At 38.6% G+C, this 14,235-nt stretch overlaps 1 protein-coding gene across 1 annotated transcript; it reads right to left on the reverse strand.

Annotated features, from left to right (window-relative positions):
- Positions 1-8,096: 8,096 nt before the first annotated feature.
- Positions 8,097-13,915, reverse strand: LOC104879161 (uncharacterized). Its single transcript, XM_059736381.1, has 4 exons — positions 11,402-13,915; positions 8,952-10,764; positions 8,519-8,846; positions 8,097-8,429 (listed from the first exon to the last, which is right to left on the reverse strand). Exons 2-4 carry the CDS (start codon positions 10,761-10,763, stop codon positions 8,269-8,271), a joined length of 2,301 nt encoding a protein of 766 aa, XP_059592364.1. The 5' UTR covers position 10,764; positions 11,402-13,915; the 3' UTR covers positions 8,097-8,268.
- Between the last annotated feature and the right edge of the window lie 320 nt (positions 13,916-14,235).

Below are 14,235 nucleotides of genomic sequence, written 5' to 3' on the forward strand. Positions count from 1 at the left end.
CAACACTCACGCCATCTGTTTTTCAGTACACAGAGGAAAGTTCTCACAAGATTTTAAGTTCTTATATCATTTTCTTTGTCTTTCTCAACAACCAAACAGAACAGAACATTAGATAATGATGCCAACTAGATAAAGATGAGTTCAGCTTCTCAATTGCCAACTAGACACAATCACTTGCCTTGGACTACTTTGAAGGTTTTCCTATCAACTGTAATTGTCTCCAACATCTTCCCATTGTTGATGAAGAACTTCACCAGACTCTCCTGATCATTGTGTTTGAACCTCCATAGTGTAACATTCTTCAAGTCGTGTCGCCAACACTTCCTAAGCCAGCCCCTGCAGCAGCAGTCTGCATTGTCTTCCACTGCTCTCTCTGCATATTGGAACTGCAAAATTCAAATGGAAGAGATATCAAATGTGCTAATAAGCAAAGAAAAGTCATTCAAATGGAGGAGAGGGTGGCCGATGGTGAATAGGTGTAACCTCTGCTAACCCTGTGAGGGATCAGCAAGTCACATTTTGATTCATTACACTTGGACTAGACAGCTTTGATTCAGGTCTTTCCAGAGTCAACTAAGGAGCTTCTTCTGGGGCTGGAAGATGCAAGGATTGGATTAGTGGAGCAGGAAGGTTCAGTGGATGGTCCCCCTTCACTTATTTTGGTGCATTTGGAGGGAGGGTAATGACTGAATCTTTAATAAGGGAGAGACGTTGGATCAAAAGCTGAAGGAAACCCTCATTGTGTGCCTCCTGGAGTGGTCTAGGGTCCCTCTAGGGTTGGCTAATAGTGCAGTATTGAACTTTATAGATAGCCTTCATTGTGGATAAAAGGTTACAAATTTGATGCTTTTTTTGGTGCCTCTTGTATACCCCGGTGTACATAGGGTGCCAAATGATGATAACAATGATATAATAATTAAGATATGGGTTTTGTGATTGCAAAAAGTTTCGTGCTTAGACACAATGTGGGTTTCCCCCTCAGACTAAGGTTGAATTTAAAATTCTCATACTATAGCAACTCAAAAGATTAGAAGCCAGGGAACTTTGTTACCTCTATCAACATCTGCAGATGGTCATTAGCAATCACCAAGGTATTGGGATGAGGACAAAGCTGAAGCAACCTATCCACCAATTTTGTATATTTTACTGGCTGCCAATTCGGCACTACAGAACAGCCATCCCTCCAGTTTTTAAAACTTGCAACCAAGTAACCTATTTCTACCCTCAGATGCTTGAGATCATATAATGGAGGAAGCCAGCTCCCATCCAGCTCTTCAAGAAAACGCCGATGCTTAATAAATCAAAAACACAAAAAGGTTCTTATGAGTGTACACAAAAGCACCAAAGTGAAAGGAACATTAAAAATTATCAGACGTTTGAAGAAGTGATACCTTTGAAATGGAGCAAACCAGAGTTAGAACTTCACAGTGATTAAAAAGTGCGAGAAAATTCCTTGATGCAATAGAAGACTTAGCAGTTGTAACAATTGGCTGCCATGAAACCCTAGCATGCAGCAGATCCGAGCATCTCAAAGTAGCCAATGGAGTTGAGGGCGGGGTCCAACCACAGTATGTGAATGAAAGAAGATTTGGAGCATCAAGCTCCGCATCTACTATACTGAGACATCGAAGCAACTCAAAGCTTTTAAGCCGTTGAAGAGAAATTTTAATCTTTTGCAAAGTTTCACAGCCGTCTAGAGACAACATTTCAAGAAGAGTGAATTTAGGAACATGGCATTCAAACCACTTATCTGTAATACTTGGACCACCTACTTTTAAAGTTTTGAGAAATTCACAAGCACACAAATTGATCTCACAGGGCTTAGTCACTGAACTACGTCTAGAGGGCATAAAAAAAAATGATTGAAGATTCTGTGCATTAACCTTAATCCTTTCTAGGTCTTTACAACAATCAAGCTCCAAAGATAAAAGTTTAGCAGTTGAAACCATGATGCTTTTGAGCCCATCACAGTCTTTTAGCCTGAAATCCTCCATTAATGGGCAGTTCAATATCAAATCTTGGACCCCCAAATTGCAGCCTTCTAACTTCAAAACTTTAATCGATTTGGCAGCCAAGACTCTGTGCGGCAAATTGTAGTATTTAAGTCCATTCTGGAGGTGGATATCCAGATCTAACTCTTGGACATTGCTTTCTAGGGCAAAGTCAATTGACCTGTTGATCCGAGGATCCGATTTGACATAACAAAAGGCAACTCAAAGCCTTAATCTTTTTAGACTGATGTTTGATCTACGATGTTGGAGAGAGTTGTCTACAAAATTCAAGAACTCATCTATTTTACTTTGGTCTCGCAGATCAATGGAAGGTGTGCCAATCAGGAACGAATACTAATCAAAATCGATAACTGGAAAGGTACTCCATATGGAATTGAATCTCTTTGACAAGACACTTGTTTGAGTTACCTCTACCGTAGACAGGAATGACATCACATGATGAATAATGTCCTCTGGCAAGCTGGATATTCGGTCGATAACCATTTCAGTTCCAGCATTGACTGCATTTCGATCCATTGATACAATATCCCTATGTTTAATGTTAGAATCAGACTTGTGATTTGAACTCTATGGATGGATGAATGGCCCAAACCCAACAAAAACCTAGAAAAAACACACTAGTGGAGGCACCAGTGTGACTTTCCAATGATCAAGTAAATAATGTGAAAGAAGAAAAAAGGGAAAGAGAAATGATTGCTAGGGACTAATAACCCTTGAGATAACCATGGATAGGCTCTTAGTCCCTTTAGTTGTTGGTTAGGCTAACTTACTCATGTCAGATTCGTTGAGCATCCATTGCTAACCAATCTCAAGCAGGATAGGTGGTCCCTTCTAGCTACTCAAAGAGCTTATACCCTGATCCTAACCTGTCACAGACTCATGCTTTGCAAGTGATCTTTTTATATTGCATCAAACCCTAATTCAAGGGAACACATGTCAGGCACTGCCTGATTGTCCCTTCATTTAATATGTACAGAAAGTAACATTTATATTGTCCTTAGCTAACCAACCTTGGGCAGGGCAAATCAAGCCCTTGGGTTTAACCCAACTAATGCTCAAAAACGACACATTGGCGGAGGCACCGATGTTCATGTTCAAATCAATAATAGGAAAGGGAGAATAAAGAAAAAAAAGGAAAGAGGAGACATGATTTCTTGGTCGATAGCTAAAATCTTCTCCCAAGTTGCTACCGAAGCCAAAAAACAAGCCCTTAAAGGGGGCATACGAACCCCACACCTCTTTTGCAGGGAAAAAGAAAAAGATCCCTTGAGTACATCAAATTGTAAAAAGACTTTACCTCCACAAGAGACTATCCTCACTTTCACCTATAAAATTTTCAGAATGAATACTCTGCATGAACCTATCCTTCACCTCTAGCTAAACTCTTGAAAAGACCTTCTAAAACAGAAGCTCCAATAATGACCCTGACATCTCCTAATCACCCAAAGATGTCATTATTGAAAAATTTTCAATAACAAGGCTAAAACTAGAAGGAAATGCTTCTGTCAAGAAACTATCCCGACCCACCTATCCAACCAAAACTCGGTCCTCTCACTTTCTAACCAAAATGATGGTTCAAAGTTTGAATACATCCCACCCACTCTAATGGCTTCCCCAGCCTAACACCATGTGTTCCTTCACCTCTTGAGTGCCCTAACTGCCTTCCACCTATCCACATTTTCCTTTAATGACCTCACTCCATATGTTTTTTCTCTCATTAGCAAATCCCCATGACCACTTACCAAGCAGGGCTATGTTTAGGGTGGAAAACTTTTTGATGTCCAGATTTCCTACCTTTTTATCTGAGAACACTGCTGTCTAGTTGATCAGATGAATCTTTCTCCCCTGTAGTTAATTCCACATAGAAATCCATTTAAATCCTTTTCAATTTAACTTTTACTTTTCTAGAAATGAAAAATAAGGATATCAAGTAAATTGATAGACTTGAAAAAGTGCTTTTAATAAGTTCGTCTTCCCCTTTTTAACAAGTATTGTTTGTTCCAAGAAATTAACCTCCTCTTAAAGTGCCCCTTGATCGAATCCTATACTGCACCATAATTGAAAGATGCTCCCAGAGGCATGCCTAAATAGGTAGAAGGGAGGCATCCAACCATCCAAAAGATGAAGCCAATTTATTTATCTCCCCCACCTCTTCCATTGAAATCAATTCTCTCCTGTAAAGTGATTTTTAAGCCTGATTCTAGCTAGGTCACTCGGCATCCCAAATGTCTGGATTGATCATCCTGATGCAACCCTTGGAACCTTGGAAAAAATTTGTGGGGTCCGTTCACTAAAATTGAAAATCTCATTGTAGAAATGCTGAACTTTATCCATCCCATTCATTTTTACCAAAACCACATTTGCTTTGCTTTATTACTGACAAAAGGAACTTCCAATTTACATGATCATAGGCTTTCTTGATGTCTAATTTGCACACTGATCCCAATTAAGAGTTCTAAAGTCGATGGCCTTACTAGCTATAAGAGAAGCATCCAAAAATCATCGGCCCTCCAAAAATGCATATTATCAGAATTTCATACCACCCTCCCTATTACCTCTTGAGCCTGTTCAGAAAAACCTTCTTGAGCTTGTCCTCATTGACTAAAATGCAAAGAAAGTAACATTTATATTGTCCTTCACTAACCAACCTCAGGCAGAGCAAATGGACCTTTGGTGCTTGACGTTCTTGTTGCCCTTATCCAAACCCATCACAAACTCATGCTGCTCATGCAAGCGTCCCATGTTTCCTTGAACCTAAGCTCAAGGGAACCCATGTTGGACAAGGCCACGTTATTCCTTCATTTAATATGTAAGAAAAGGAACATTTATCCTAGTGCTTTTGGCCAACAAATTCATTGTGAGAGCCTAATTGGAGAATTTTATATTACTCAAACAAATAGAAACATGGTATCCAATGCCACAATTGAAATTTTACTTCACCATCCCATGAGATACAGAAAGCAAAATTTGTTATTATAGATGTTCCAAAACAGGATTAATCCATTTGGGTAAGCAGAATATTAGAAAAAAAATTGTAATATGGGAGCTCAAGAGAATTTAGAGAATGGTTGAACAAATCAAGACATTACCATTTTCCATATGTAATCTATGAGAGATAGTCAAAATTTATCATAGAAAGGACAAATTTTATAGCTTTGCATGCTCCAAAGACAAATTTGTATCTACACCCTGAACCACAATCCCTCGCTCCATAGGCTATCTCCTACTCTTCCTCATATCTCTATCTATCACATATAGTCTTCACAAACTCATATCCATCTCATAATGTTTTCCCCTCATGACCTATTATATTTATAGGGACATTTGTAATGGCATCTTTATTCTATGACCAAATATAATATTACAATGACATATCAACATAGGTAATATTTTACATAAAAAAAATATATATACCAATTAGGGATTTGAGATGCTTTCCAACAATAAAAGGAAAGAGAAAAAAAACAATGAAAGAAATTGTATTAGCGAGAAAAAAGAAAAACGGAGTAAGATTGAAATCTTACCAACTTAGAAGTAGAAGTACCAGATGGTATATATGTTGAGATCACTTAGTGTGCATCCTCATTGAAAATTTTAATTATTTTCTCACCATACAGATCCAACTGTCCCCAGCAAAAGAAACCCATTTCAGCACATGATAAGAACTCTGCAGTCTGTTTCACAGATACAATGTTGATTAATGTCTAACATACTATTTCCAATAACAAATGGGGCAAATTAAACTTTAGAGTTTATACCTACCTTTAAAGCTAACAAAAGCCCAAGGTCATTCAGACAAAAGAAAGATGCTGAAAATAGCTTGGATATCCATTCCTTAGCAGATTCCTTTGTAGATTCTCAGAGATTCAAGCTTTCTAGAGAATTTTAATGCTGTAAAGTACATTTGGCCCTCTATTTACTTAAGGTAAATAGTTTACTAGAAAAGAAATAAAACATAAAAGCTTCAGAAAGAAGCCATTCATTGATGAAATGTAAAAACCTTACCTTCAAAATCGTTAATTGATGTGCTGAAGTCTCAAATAAGGCACATGAGATATTCATGTCTTCATAAGATGGCAACTTGGAAGTTGAGAATGGTACAAATCCAGCCAATATTACAGTATCACTAACGCATGTGTACCTTCACCAAGAAGACACGGATAAAAATTTCGGCAATAGAAGGAAATGAACTAACCAAATTGGTTATTGTAATTGCCAAGCAAACAAGATATAAATATAATGAGAGAGAAAATCACCAAAATCAGTAGTTTTATTGGAATACAAGTTGGTTGGGGCCCAGAAGGGTAATTTCAATTGAAGAAACAACTTCTAAAAAGGAGTAGTCGAGCTGAAAAAAGACAAGATGGATAGAACAAATAGATAAAACTGAAATCAAACATTAAAATTTGAGAATCCAAGCTTGACCCATTCTAAGATGGCCACTGGACGTCTTTGTGTGGGTAAGCTTCTTGGATGCTCTACATTAACAATGGTCCATGACCCAAGTCCCAACTAAATTCTAAGCTTTGCAAAATAGTGATATCATTGGTTTAATGTGAAAAGAATTCAAATTTATAATTGACTTTAAATAAATTTACATATAGGTTTCAATGTGATGGATTAAAATGTTTTACAGTGCCATTCAAACATCATTCTAACATACAGTGTTACATAGTGTACAGTTATTTAAGTTATTTACTTTTCCTTTTCCTTTTCTTTCCTTATTGTATTATGGGTCCCACTAACATGTATATATATACCCAAGTCGAATGTGTATTCTTTACAGTTTTTCAATAACAATAATTAGGGATTCTCCTTTTTCTCTTTTTTCACATGGTATCAGAGCCAAGGGAGAAAAAAACCCTAATTATTTCCGGTTTATCCGTGAATCCATTTTGGGAAATCTTTCAGTGACCGTGTTTCATTCCGGTCACCCTTCCCATCTTCTAAATCTTTCTGATCAATCGTATCGCCATTAGAAAACCCTCACCGCTGGCGACTTTTCCGGCGACGTCCTTTTCCGACACCAACCATACCATCAGGTGCGCAAGGAGGAGATCTTCAAGTTTTCTCAAAGTACCGGAGGGAGAATCTCAGCCACGCGCCGGCCACGCACGTTTCTTCTCCGGCGGCCTGAATCTCACACGCCGGCCACGCGCCTCCACCTCCAACCTCGCCTGACACCGTTTAGCCACCCTCCATCTGTGCTTGTGTCATCCGAGCCCTGAAAGTGCATTTTTTGGGGTTTTTTGTCTCCACCGGCCTTCTAAACAGCCTTTCCGGCAACCTCCGATGACTTTCTCTCCACCCCGAGCCCTGCACATGTCTTAGGAAGTGTTCTTCTACCCTTCCAGTAGTGCCACATTTGTTTTTCTTTACTATTTGGTCTCTCACAGCCGCGAATCCTCGGTTTTTCTTCTTTCAGCCGCGATTTGAAGCCGCATTAGGGCTCTCTTCGATCCAAACATATTTCGTTCTCCAGATAAGTAGATATGGCTACTAAAAGTTCCACTTTTCCTCTATCATATCTGGATCTCCTATGATTACTTCGGAGAAATTGGTTGGCAATGAAAATTATTTGTCCTGGTCTGCCTCTGTGGAGCTTTGGTTTATAGGTCAAGGTTATGAGAATCACCTTGTTACGTAGGAGGCGGATATCCCTGAGGTTGACAGAGTACAATGGAGGAAGATAGATGCACAGTTATGTAGTGTGTTATGGCAATCAGTTGATCCTAAGATTCTGCTTCATCTTCGGGCCTACAAAACATGCTTTAAATTTTGGAATCAAGCGAAAGGGCTATACACGAATGATATCCAACGTCTTTATAAGGTGGCTTCTTCTATTGTCAATGTCAGACAACAAGACATGGATTTATCTACTTATATTGGCCAGATCAAAGTTTTTAAAGGCGAAAGCGTAAGGCGAGGCGTAAGCCTCGAGGCGTAAGCTTTTTGAGTCTTACATTATATAATTAATTAATATTTTAAAATATATAAAATAAAATAGCATAAATAAAAACATGAAAACAATTCATTAGAATCATAAAAAAAAACATACTAGTTCCCTACTTTCACAAAAAACCATAACAAATTCATAAAATAGATTATAGATTCAACTATACTAATAGTTTCAAACTTTAACAAAAAGCCATAACTAAGTCATGAAATAGAAAATAGAGTCAACCATAATAATAGTTCTAAACTTTTACAAAAAATCCATAACTAAGTCATGAAATAACAACTAGAGTAAATTGTTTCAACTTAAATCCTCCTCTCCAAGGTCATCATCATCCTCATCCAATGTATCAATAGTAGGAAAATGTCCACTATCATGTATCCCCATTTCATCTAAATCTTCATCTTCATCAATTGGTGTCAAATTCAATTCCTTATCTTTGTCTTTGCCTCCACTTGTACCTAGCATAAAGTATTAATTATGTGTAAATATTAAAAGTTTTTTTTATTAAATTTAATCAAATTTATGATTTAAATTTTTGAGTACTTACTTGGTACTTCATTATGTTTCCTTTTGTAGGAATGTGAAGAAACCATATGATCCGATGATGCTTGCGTCTCTTGGGAGTTGGATGACACAACTCTAATGGCATCAACATTGAATAATTCATTATCTTGAAGCCAACAAAGATCAAGGGGGAGGAGGGGATCTTCTCTCTCCGCAATCCATTCATCATCGGAATCAATCTCCTCTACCAAGATTGGATCAACATTTTGTTTCCTTTGTAGACTTCGCTCTCTCAATCTAGTGTTGTACCTTACATACACTAGAGCATTCAACCTTTGATGTTCAAGTCTATTTCTTTTTTTTGTATGGATCTACAAATAATAAAAGAAACAATTTTATGTGTTAAAATGAAATAAAGTTCTCTAACATTGAAATAGAAATATATGTATAAAAATTTACAAAAATAGAAGTATTACCGATTCAAATGTGCTCCAATTTCTTTCACATCCCGAAGCACTACAAGTAAGGCTAAGGACTCGAATAGCAAACTTTTGCAACTCCGGTGTTGAACCCCCAAAACGCATCCACCAACTTGTAGGACTTCTTAATGTTCGAGAATCAATTGCAATACGACTCCCAAATTCACCCATTGCTTGGTTATATAAGTCCAACTGAATGTCAGCTTTTAAACGTTCTTGATAATCCAACATCTTATCCATGCATTCAAATAATCCCTTCCTCACCTCATCAACATCAGAGAACTTATCTCCATACCGCAATTGAGGATTAAGATAATAGCCTGCTGCATGTGAAGGTCGATGAAGTTGCGGAGTCCATCTTGCATCAATTTTTCTCCAAATTGGGCCATATTTTCTCTCCATGCCCCGACAATTAAATGCAATCTTCTCCTTAGCTGAATCCATCAACTCATAAATATAACCCATGGCTGGTCTTTCCTCTGAATCAACCTCTCTCAAGACACTAACTAATGGAACAGTGGTCTTTATGCAAAAAGCAACATGAGGCCAAAAATTTGGATCAAACAACACTGTACTTCGAGTTTTCACACCTTCTACCTTTTTAGCCCATGTGCTTGAACACCATTTTTCTGAGGAGAACATTGCTATAAGAGCTTGCTTTTGCTTATTAAGACTTTGGAGAGTAAGAAATGCAGTAGCAAACTGTGTAATTGCCGGACGAATAAGTTCATGATTTTTTGTAAATGTTCTCATCAAGCTAAGAACCCAAGTATGCCCATATATAAACTTCACAACTTGCCTAGCTCGAGAAAGTGTAGTAGCATGAACATTTAGCTTTCCAATATCCTCCAACATCAAATCAATGCAATGAGCAGCACAAGGAGTCCACCACAATCTACTCCTTTTTTCCATAAGCCTCATTCCAGCATTCACATAATTAGAGGCATTATCAGTGATGACTTGCACAACATTCTCCTCTCCAATTTCTTCAACCACCTCATCAAGATATTTGAACATCAATTCCCCATTTTTTATTGTATCAGAAGCATCAATTGATTTCATAAACCAAGTGTCAGCAGGACTATTCACTAAAAAATTGATAAGACACCTACTTTTTCCATCTGTCCAACCATCTGACATAATTGAACATCCATATTGTTTCCAAGCTTTTTTGTGATCTTCCATAATGATACTTAGGTCATTCACCTCTTCTTTAAGAATCCATGTCCTCAATTCGTGCATAGATGGAGGCTTAAACCCGGGCCCAAAGTTTGCAACAGCATCTATAATAGGAAACCAATAAGGATCATTCACAGTGTTGAATGGGAGACCTTTTGAATACATAAACCTACCAATTTTTCTACACACTTCCTTCCTTTCTTCTTGCTTCCACTTTGAATTCAAAGTACTTTGTCTAGGTTGTGAAGTGGTAAATTTATCCATGGGTCCCCTAGGAATAGGTTCCGCACTCCCACTCCCACTCCCTAATGTCCCTATTGTTTTAGACAAGGCACTTTCATGCATTGAAGTTGGACTCATACCAATTTCTTGGAGCAATTCATTTCTCTTCGTTTTTTTATCCTTAAAATTAGCCAATGCCTCTTTACATTCCAATCTAGCATCTTCACTAACTTTGTTGCATGGTTTCATACCATGATGAGTTCCGGCTAAGTGATGCTTTAGTCTATTCACCCCTCCCGTACATCTTTGATTGCAAAATTTACATCTTAAATATTGCTCTCCAGAAACTTCAATCACATACTTCCACACAAAATCTTTTCTTGAATTCTTCGAATCGGAGGAACTCATTCTAAAAAAAATCACCAATAATAATATTCAAATTTCCATATAACAATATAATTGACTAAAAAATAATAACAAAGCACAATTGAAAGAAATTTAAAAATGAAATACAAAATTTAATTGGTTTAAATTAAAAAAAAAAACAATTTTTTTTAAAGGAGTTTAAAAATTATACACATAAATTTTAATTGGAATTTAATAATGAAATAAAGAAAATTGAGGTGAGAATTAAAATTAAACCAGAAATAAAAAATTCAAAATTCACAAATAATTATCTTTTATATAATTTTAATTATATTTGTTTGTTGATACTATAAGCAAACATATAAAAAACTTCAAAAAAAAATCTTATTAACAAAAGGCACATCTGATTTGATAATTTAAAAAAATAATAATAAAAAAAAAAAAAATGAAAAGCCTACTGGGAGAAAGAGAAAAGTGTGGACCGGAAGTGTGGGCTATGAGCCTGTGAGAGAATTTAAATGCTGTGAGAGAGAGAAAAAAGGGTTTAAAACTTAAATAGATATACAACACATCTGATTTGATAAAAAAAAAAAAAATTGGATGAAAAGCCGACACCCGTGTGGATTGCAGAGAGAGAAACGAAGAGGGAGAAACCATGGAAGAGGGAGTTCGCAACATACCTGGAGATGAGAGGGATTGCCGCCGGAGAAGATCGCTGCGATTGGTCGCCGCCGAGGGTGAGCACTCCGTTGCCGCTTGAGTCGTTGGAGGTAGGGTTTCGTTTTGGGTTTGTTTTCAGTCGGGACTGGGGTTTTAGGGATTACTTAGGGTTTTTTTTTAAATCTCTGTTCATTGCCACATCAGATCCGACGAAGCGTACGCCTTCTTCTTGGAGCGTGAAAGGCGCGATCAAAGCGCGCCTCAATCACGCCTCACCGGAAAAGCGTACGCCTTTCAGGTGTTTCGTTTTATTTTTAATGCCTCAACGCGTTTTCGTTGCGCCTCGCCTCAAGGCGCGCCCCACAAACGCCTTTAAAAACATTGGGCCAGATTGCCTATCTTAAGGAGTAATTCTTGACCGTGATGCCTCTTACTACTGATGTTGGGGATCAACGAACACAAATTGACAAGTTCTTCATGGTTCTTACGCTTATTGGCCTCCGTCCAGATCTCGAGACCGTCCGCGATCAGATTCTTGACAGTTCCTCCGTTCCATCCTTGGATGATGTGTTTGCTCGCCTCCTCCATATCCCCTCCACTCAGACTTTGCCATCTGATAACACTTCAGATTCTTCTGTGTTAGTTTCTTAAACTAACTCTTGAGGAGGACGCAGTGGTAACCGAGGTAGAGGCCAACGTCCTCATTGCACCTATTGCAATAAGCTTGGCCACACTCGTGATCGGTGTTATCAGTTACATGGGCGGCCTCCCCGCACTACCCACGTGGCCCAGTCATCTGATCCTCAGTCGCCTCAGCCTCCCAATTCCTCCACATCTCAGGGTATTTCCCTTACTGACAGTGAGTATGATGACTATCTCCGCTATTAGGCCACCAAGTCAGCTTCTGTTGCTTCTGTTGCCCAGATTGGTAATGCTTCTACTTGTCTTACCCACACATCTTCTCTTGAACCTTGGATTCTAGATTCTGGCGCTTCTGATCACATATCTAGTAATAAGGATCTTTTCTCTTCTATTATTACTACCTCTGCCTTACCTACTGTTACTTTAGCTAATGGTTCCCAAACTATGGCTAAAGGTTTTGGTTTCGCTCATCCTTTCCCTTCCCTACCTTTCCATTATGTCCTTTATGCCCTTGAGTGTCCTTTTAATCTTATTTCCATCAACACAATAACTCGCACTCTTAATTGTTCTATCACTTTCTCTGATAAATTTGTGACCTTGCAGGACCGGAGTACGGGGAAGACGATTGGCATAGGACGTGAGTCTCAATGCCTCTATCACCTCACCGTGTCTTCAACTCATGCAGTTTGCATTTCCACTATGCTCCCCTCCTCATCCACAGTCGTCTGGGCCACCCTAGTCTATCCAAGTTCCAGAAAAAGGGTCCCTAGTTTTTCATCTTTGTCGTCGCTTGCGTGTGAGTCCTGTCAGCTTAGGAAACATACTCGTGTCTCGTTCCCAAAGCGTTTGAATAATCGGGCAAAGTCTCCTTTTGAACTTGTCCACACTAATGTTTAGGGTCTTTGTCGGACCGCGTCTACTTTAGGATTTCAGTATTTTGTCACTTTCATTGATGATTATTCTCGATGTACTTGGTTATTTTTAATGAAAAATCAAGCTGAGTTATTCTCTATTTTTCAGAAATTTTATGCTGAAATCTAAACCCAGTTCAATATTTCTATTCGTGTGTTGCGCAGTGACAATGCCAGGGAATATTTTTCTGCACCATTTACTTCATTTATGTCCCAATATGGGATCATTCATCAATCTTCTTGTGCTCATACTCCTCAACAAAATGGGGTAGCTGAACGTAAGAATCAACATCTTGTTGAGATAGCTCGTACTCTCCTTCTCCATAGTCATGTTCCTTTTCGTTTTTGGGGGGACGCTGTTCTTACAGCATGTTATTTGATTAATCGTATGCCCTCGTCTGTATCATGATCAGATTCCTCATTCCCTTCTTTTTCCTGACCAACCACTTTATTTCCTTCCTCCTCGTGTTTTTTGTTGTACTTGCTTTGTTCATATTCTCACTCCTGGACAGGACAAACTTTCTGCCAAAGCCACAAAATGCATCTTCTTGGGATATTCCAAACTTCAAAAGGGTTATCGTTGTTATTCCTCTGAGGCTCATCGCTACTTTCTCTCCGCTGATGTCACTTTCTTTGAGGACTCACCGTTCTTCTCCACCTCTGAGTCTCTTCCTGTTTCTGAAGTCTTACCCCTTCCCATTATCTCCCCACCTGATGCAGTACCTTCTCGCCCACTTCAGGTTTATCATTGCCGTCATCGTGTCGCTGTTCCTCCTTCTTTGGACGAGGTACCTGCTAACTCACTTCCTATCCTTTCGACTTCTCCTGCCCCGGTTTTGCCTCCTTCTGCTGACTTACCCATTGCTCTTCGGAAAGGTAATCGATCTACTCATAATCCTCATCCCATTTTCAATTTTTTGAGTTACCATCGATTATCTTCACCCTATTCTGCATTTTTTTCTGTTATATCTTATGTTTCTCTTCCCAAGAACACCCCTGAGGCTCTTTCCCATCCAGGCTGGCGACAGGCAATGGTAGATGAAATGGTTGCTTTACACTCCAATGACACTTGGGATCTTGTTGTTTTACTCTCTGGTAAATCTACAGTTGGTTGTCGTTGGGTCTACACAGTTAAGGTTGGCCCTGATGGTCAGGTTGATTGCCTTAAGGCCCGCTTAGTTGCTAAAGGCTATACTCAGGTTTATGGTTCTGATTATGGTGACACTTTCTCTCCTGTTGCCAAGATAGCTTCTGTTCGTCTATGGCTCTCCATGGCTGCTATGCGTTCTTGGCCTCTTTAT

Source organism: Vitis vinifera, chromosome 4 (genome assembly GCF_030704535.1).
Source record: "Vitis vinifera cultivar Pinot Noir 40024 chromosome 4, ASM3070453v1".
In the NCBI taxonomy this organism is placed as follows: domain Eukaryota; kingdom Viridiplantae; phylum Streptophyta; class Magnoliopsida; order Vitales; family Vitaceae; genus Vitis; species Vitis vinifera.

What these genes read in the sequence shown, in the direction of transcription:
- LOC104879161 (XM_059736381.1), bottom strand. Translation starts at nt 10,763, where the DNA reads ATGAGTTCCTCCGATTCGAAGAATTCAAGAAAAGATTTTGTGTGGAAG. An exon ending in ATTGGAGCACATTTGAATCG is followed by an intron (nt 8,847 to 8,951) that starts GTAATACTTCTA and finishes TATTATTTGTAG; the next exon opens with ATCCATACAAAAAAAAGAAA. An exon ending in GAAACATAATGAAGTACCAA is followed by an intron (nt 8,430 to 8,518) that starts GTAAGTACTCAA and finishes ACTTTATGCTAG; the next exon opens with GTACAAGTGGAGGCAAAGAC.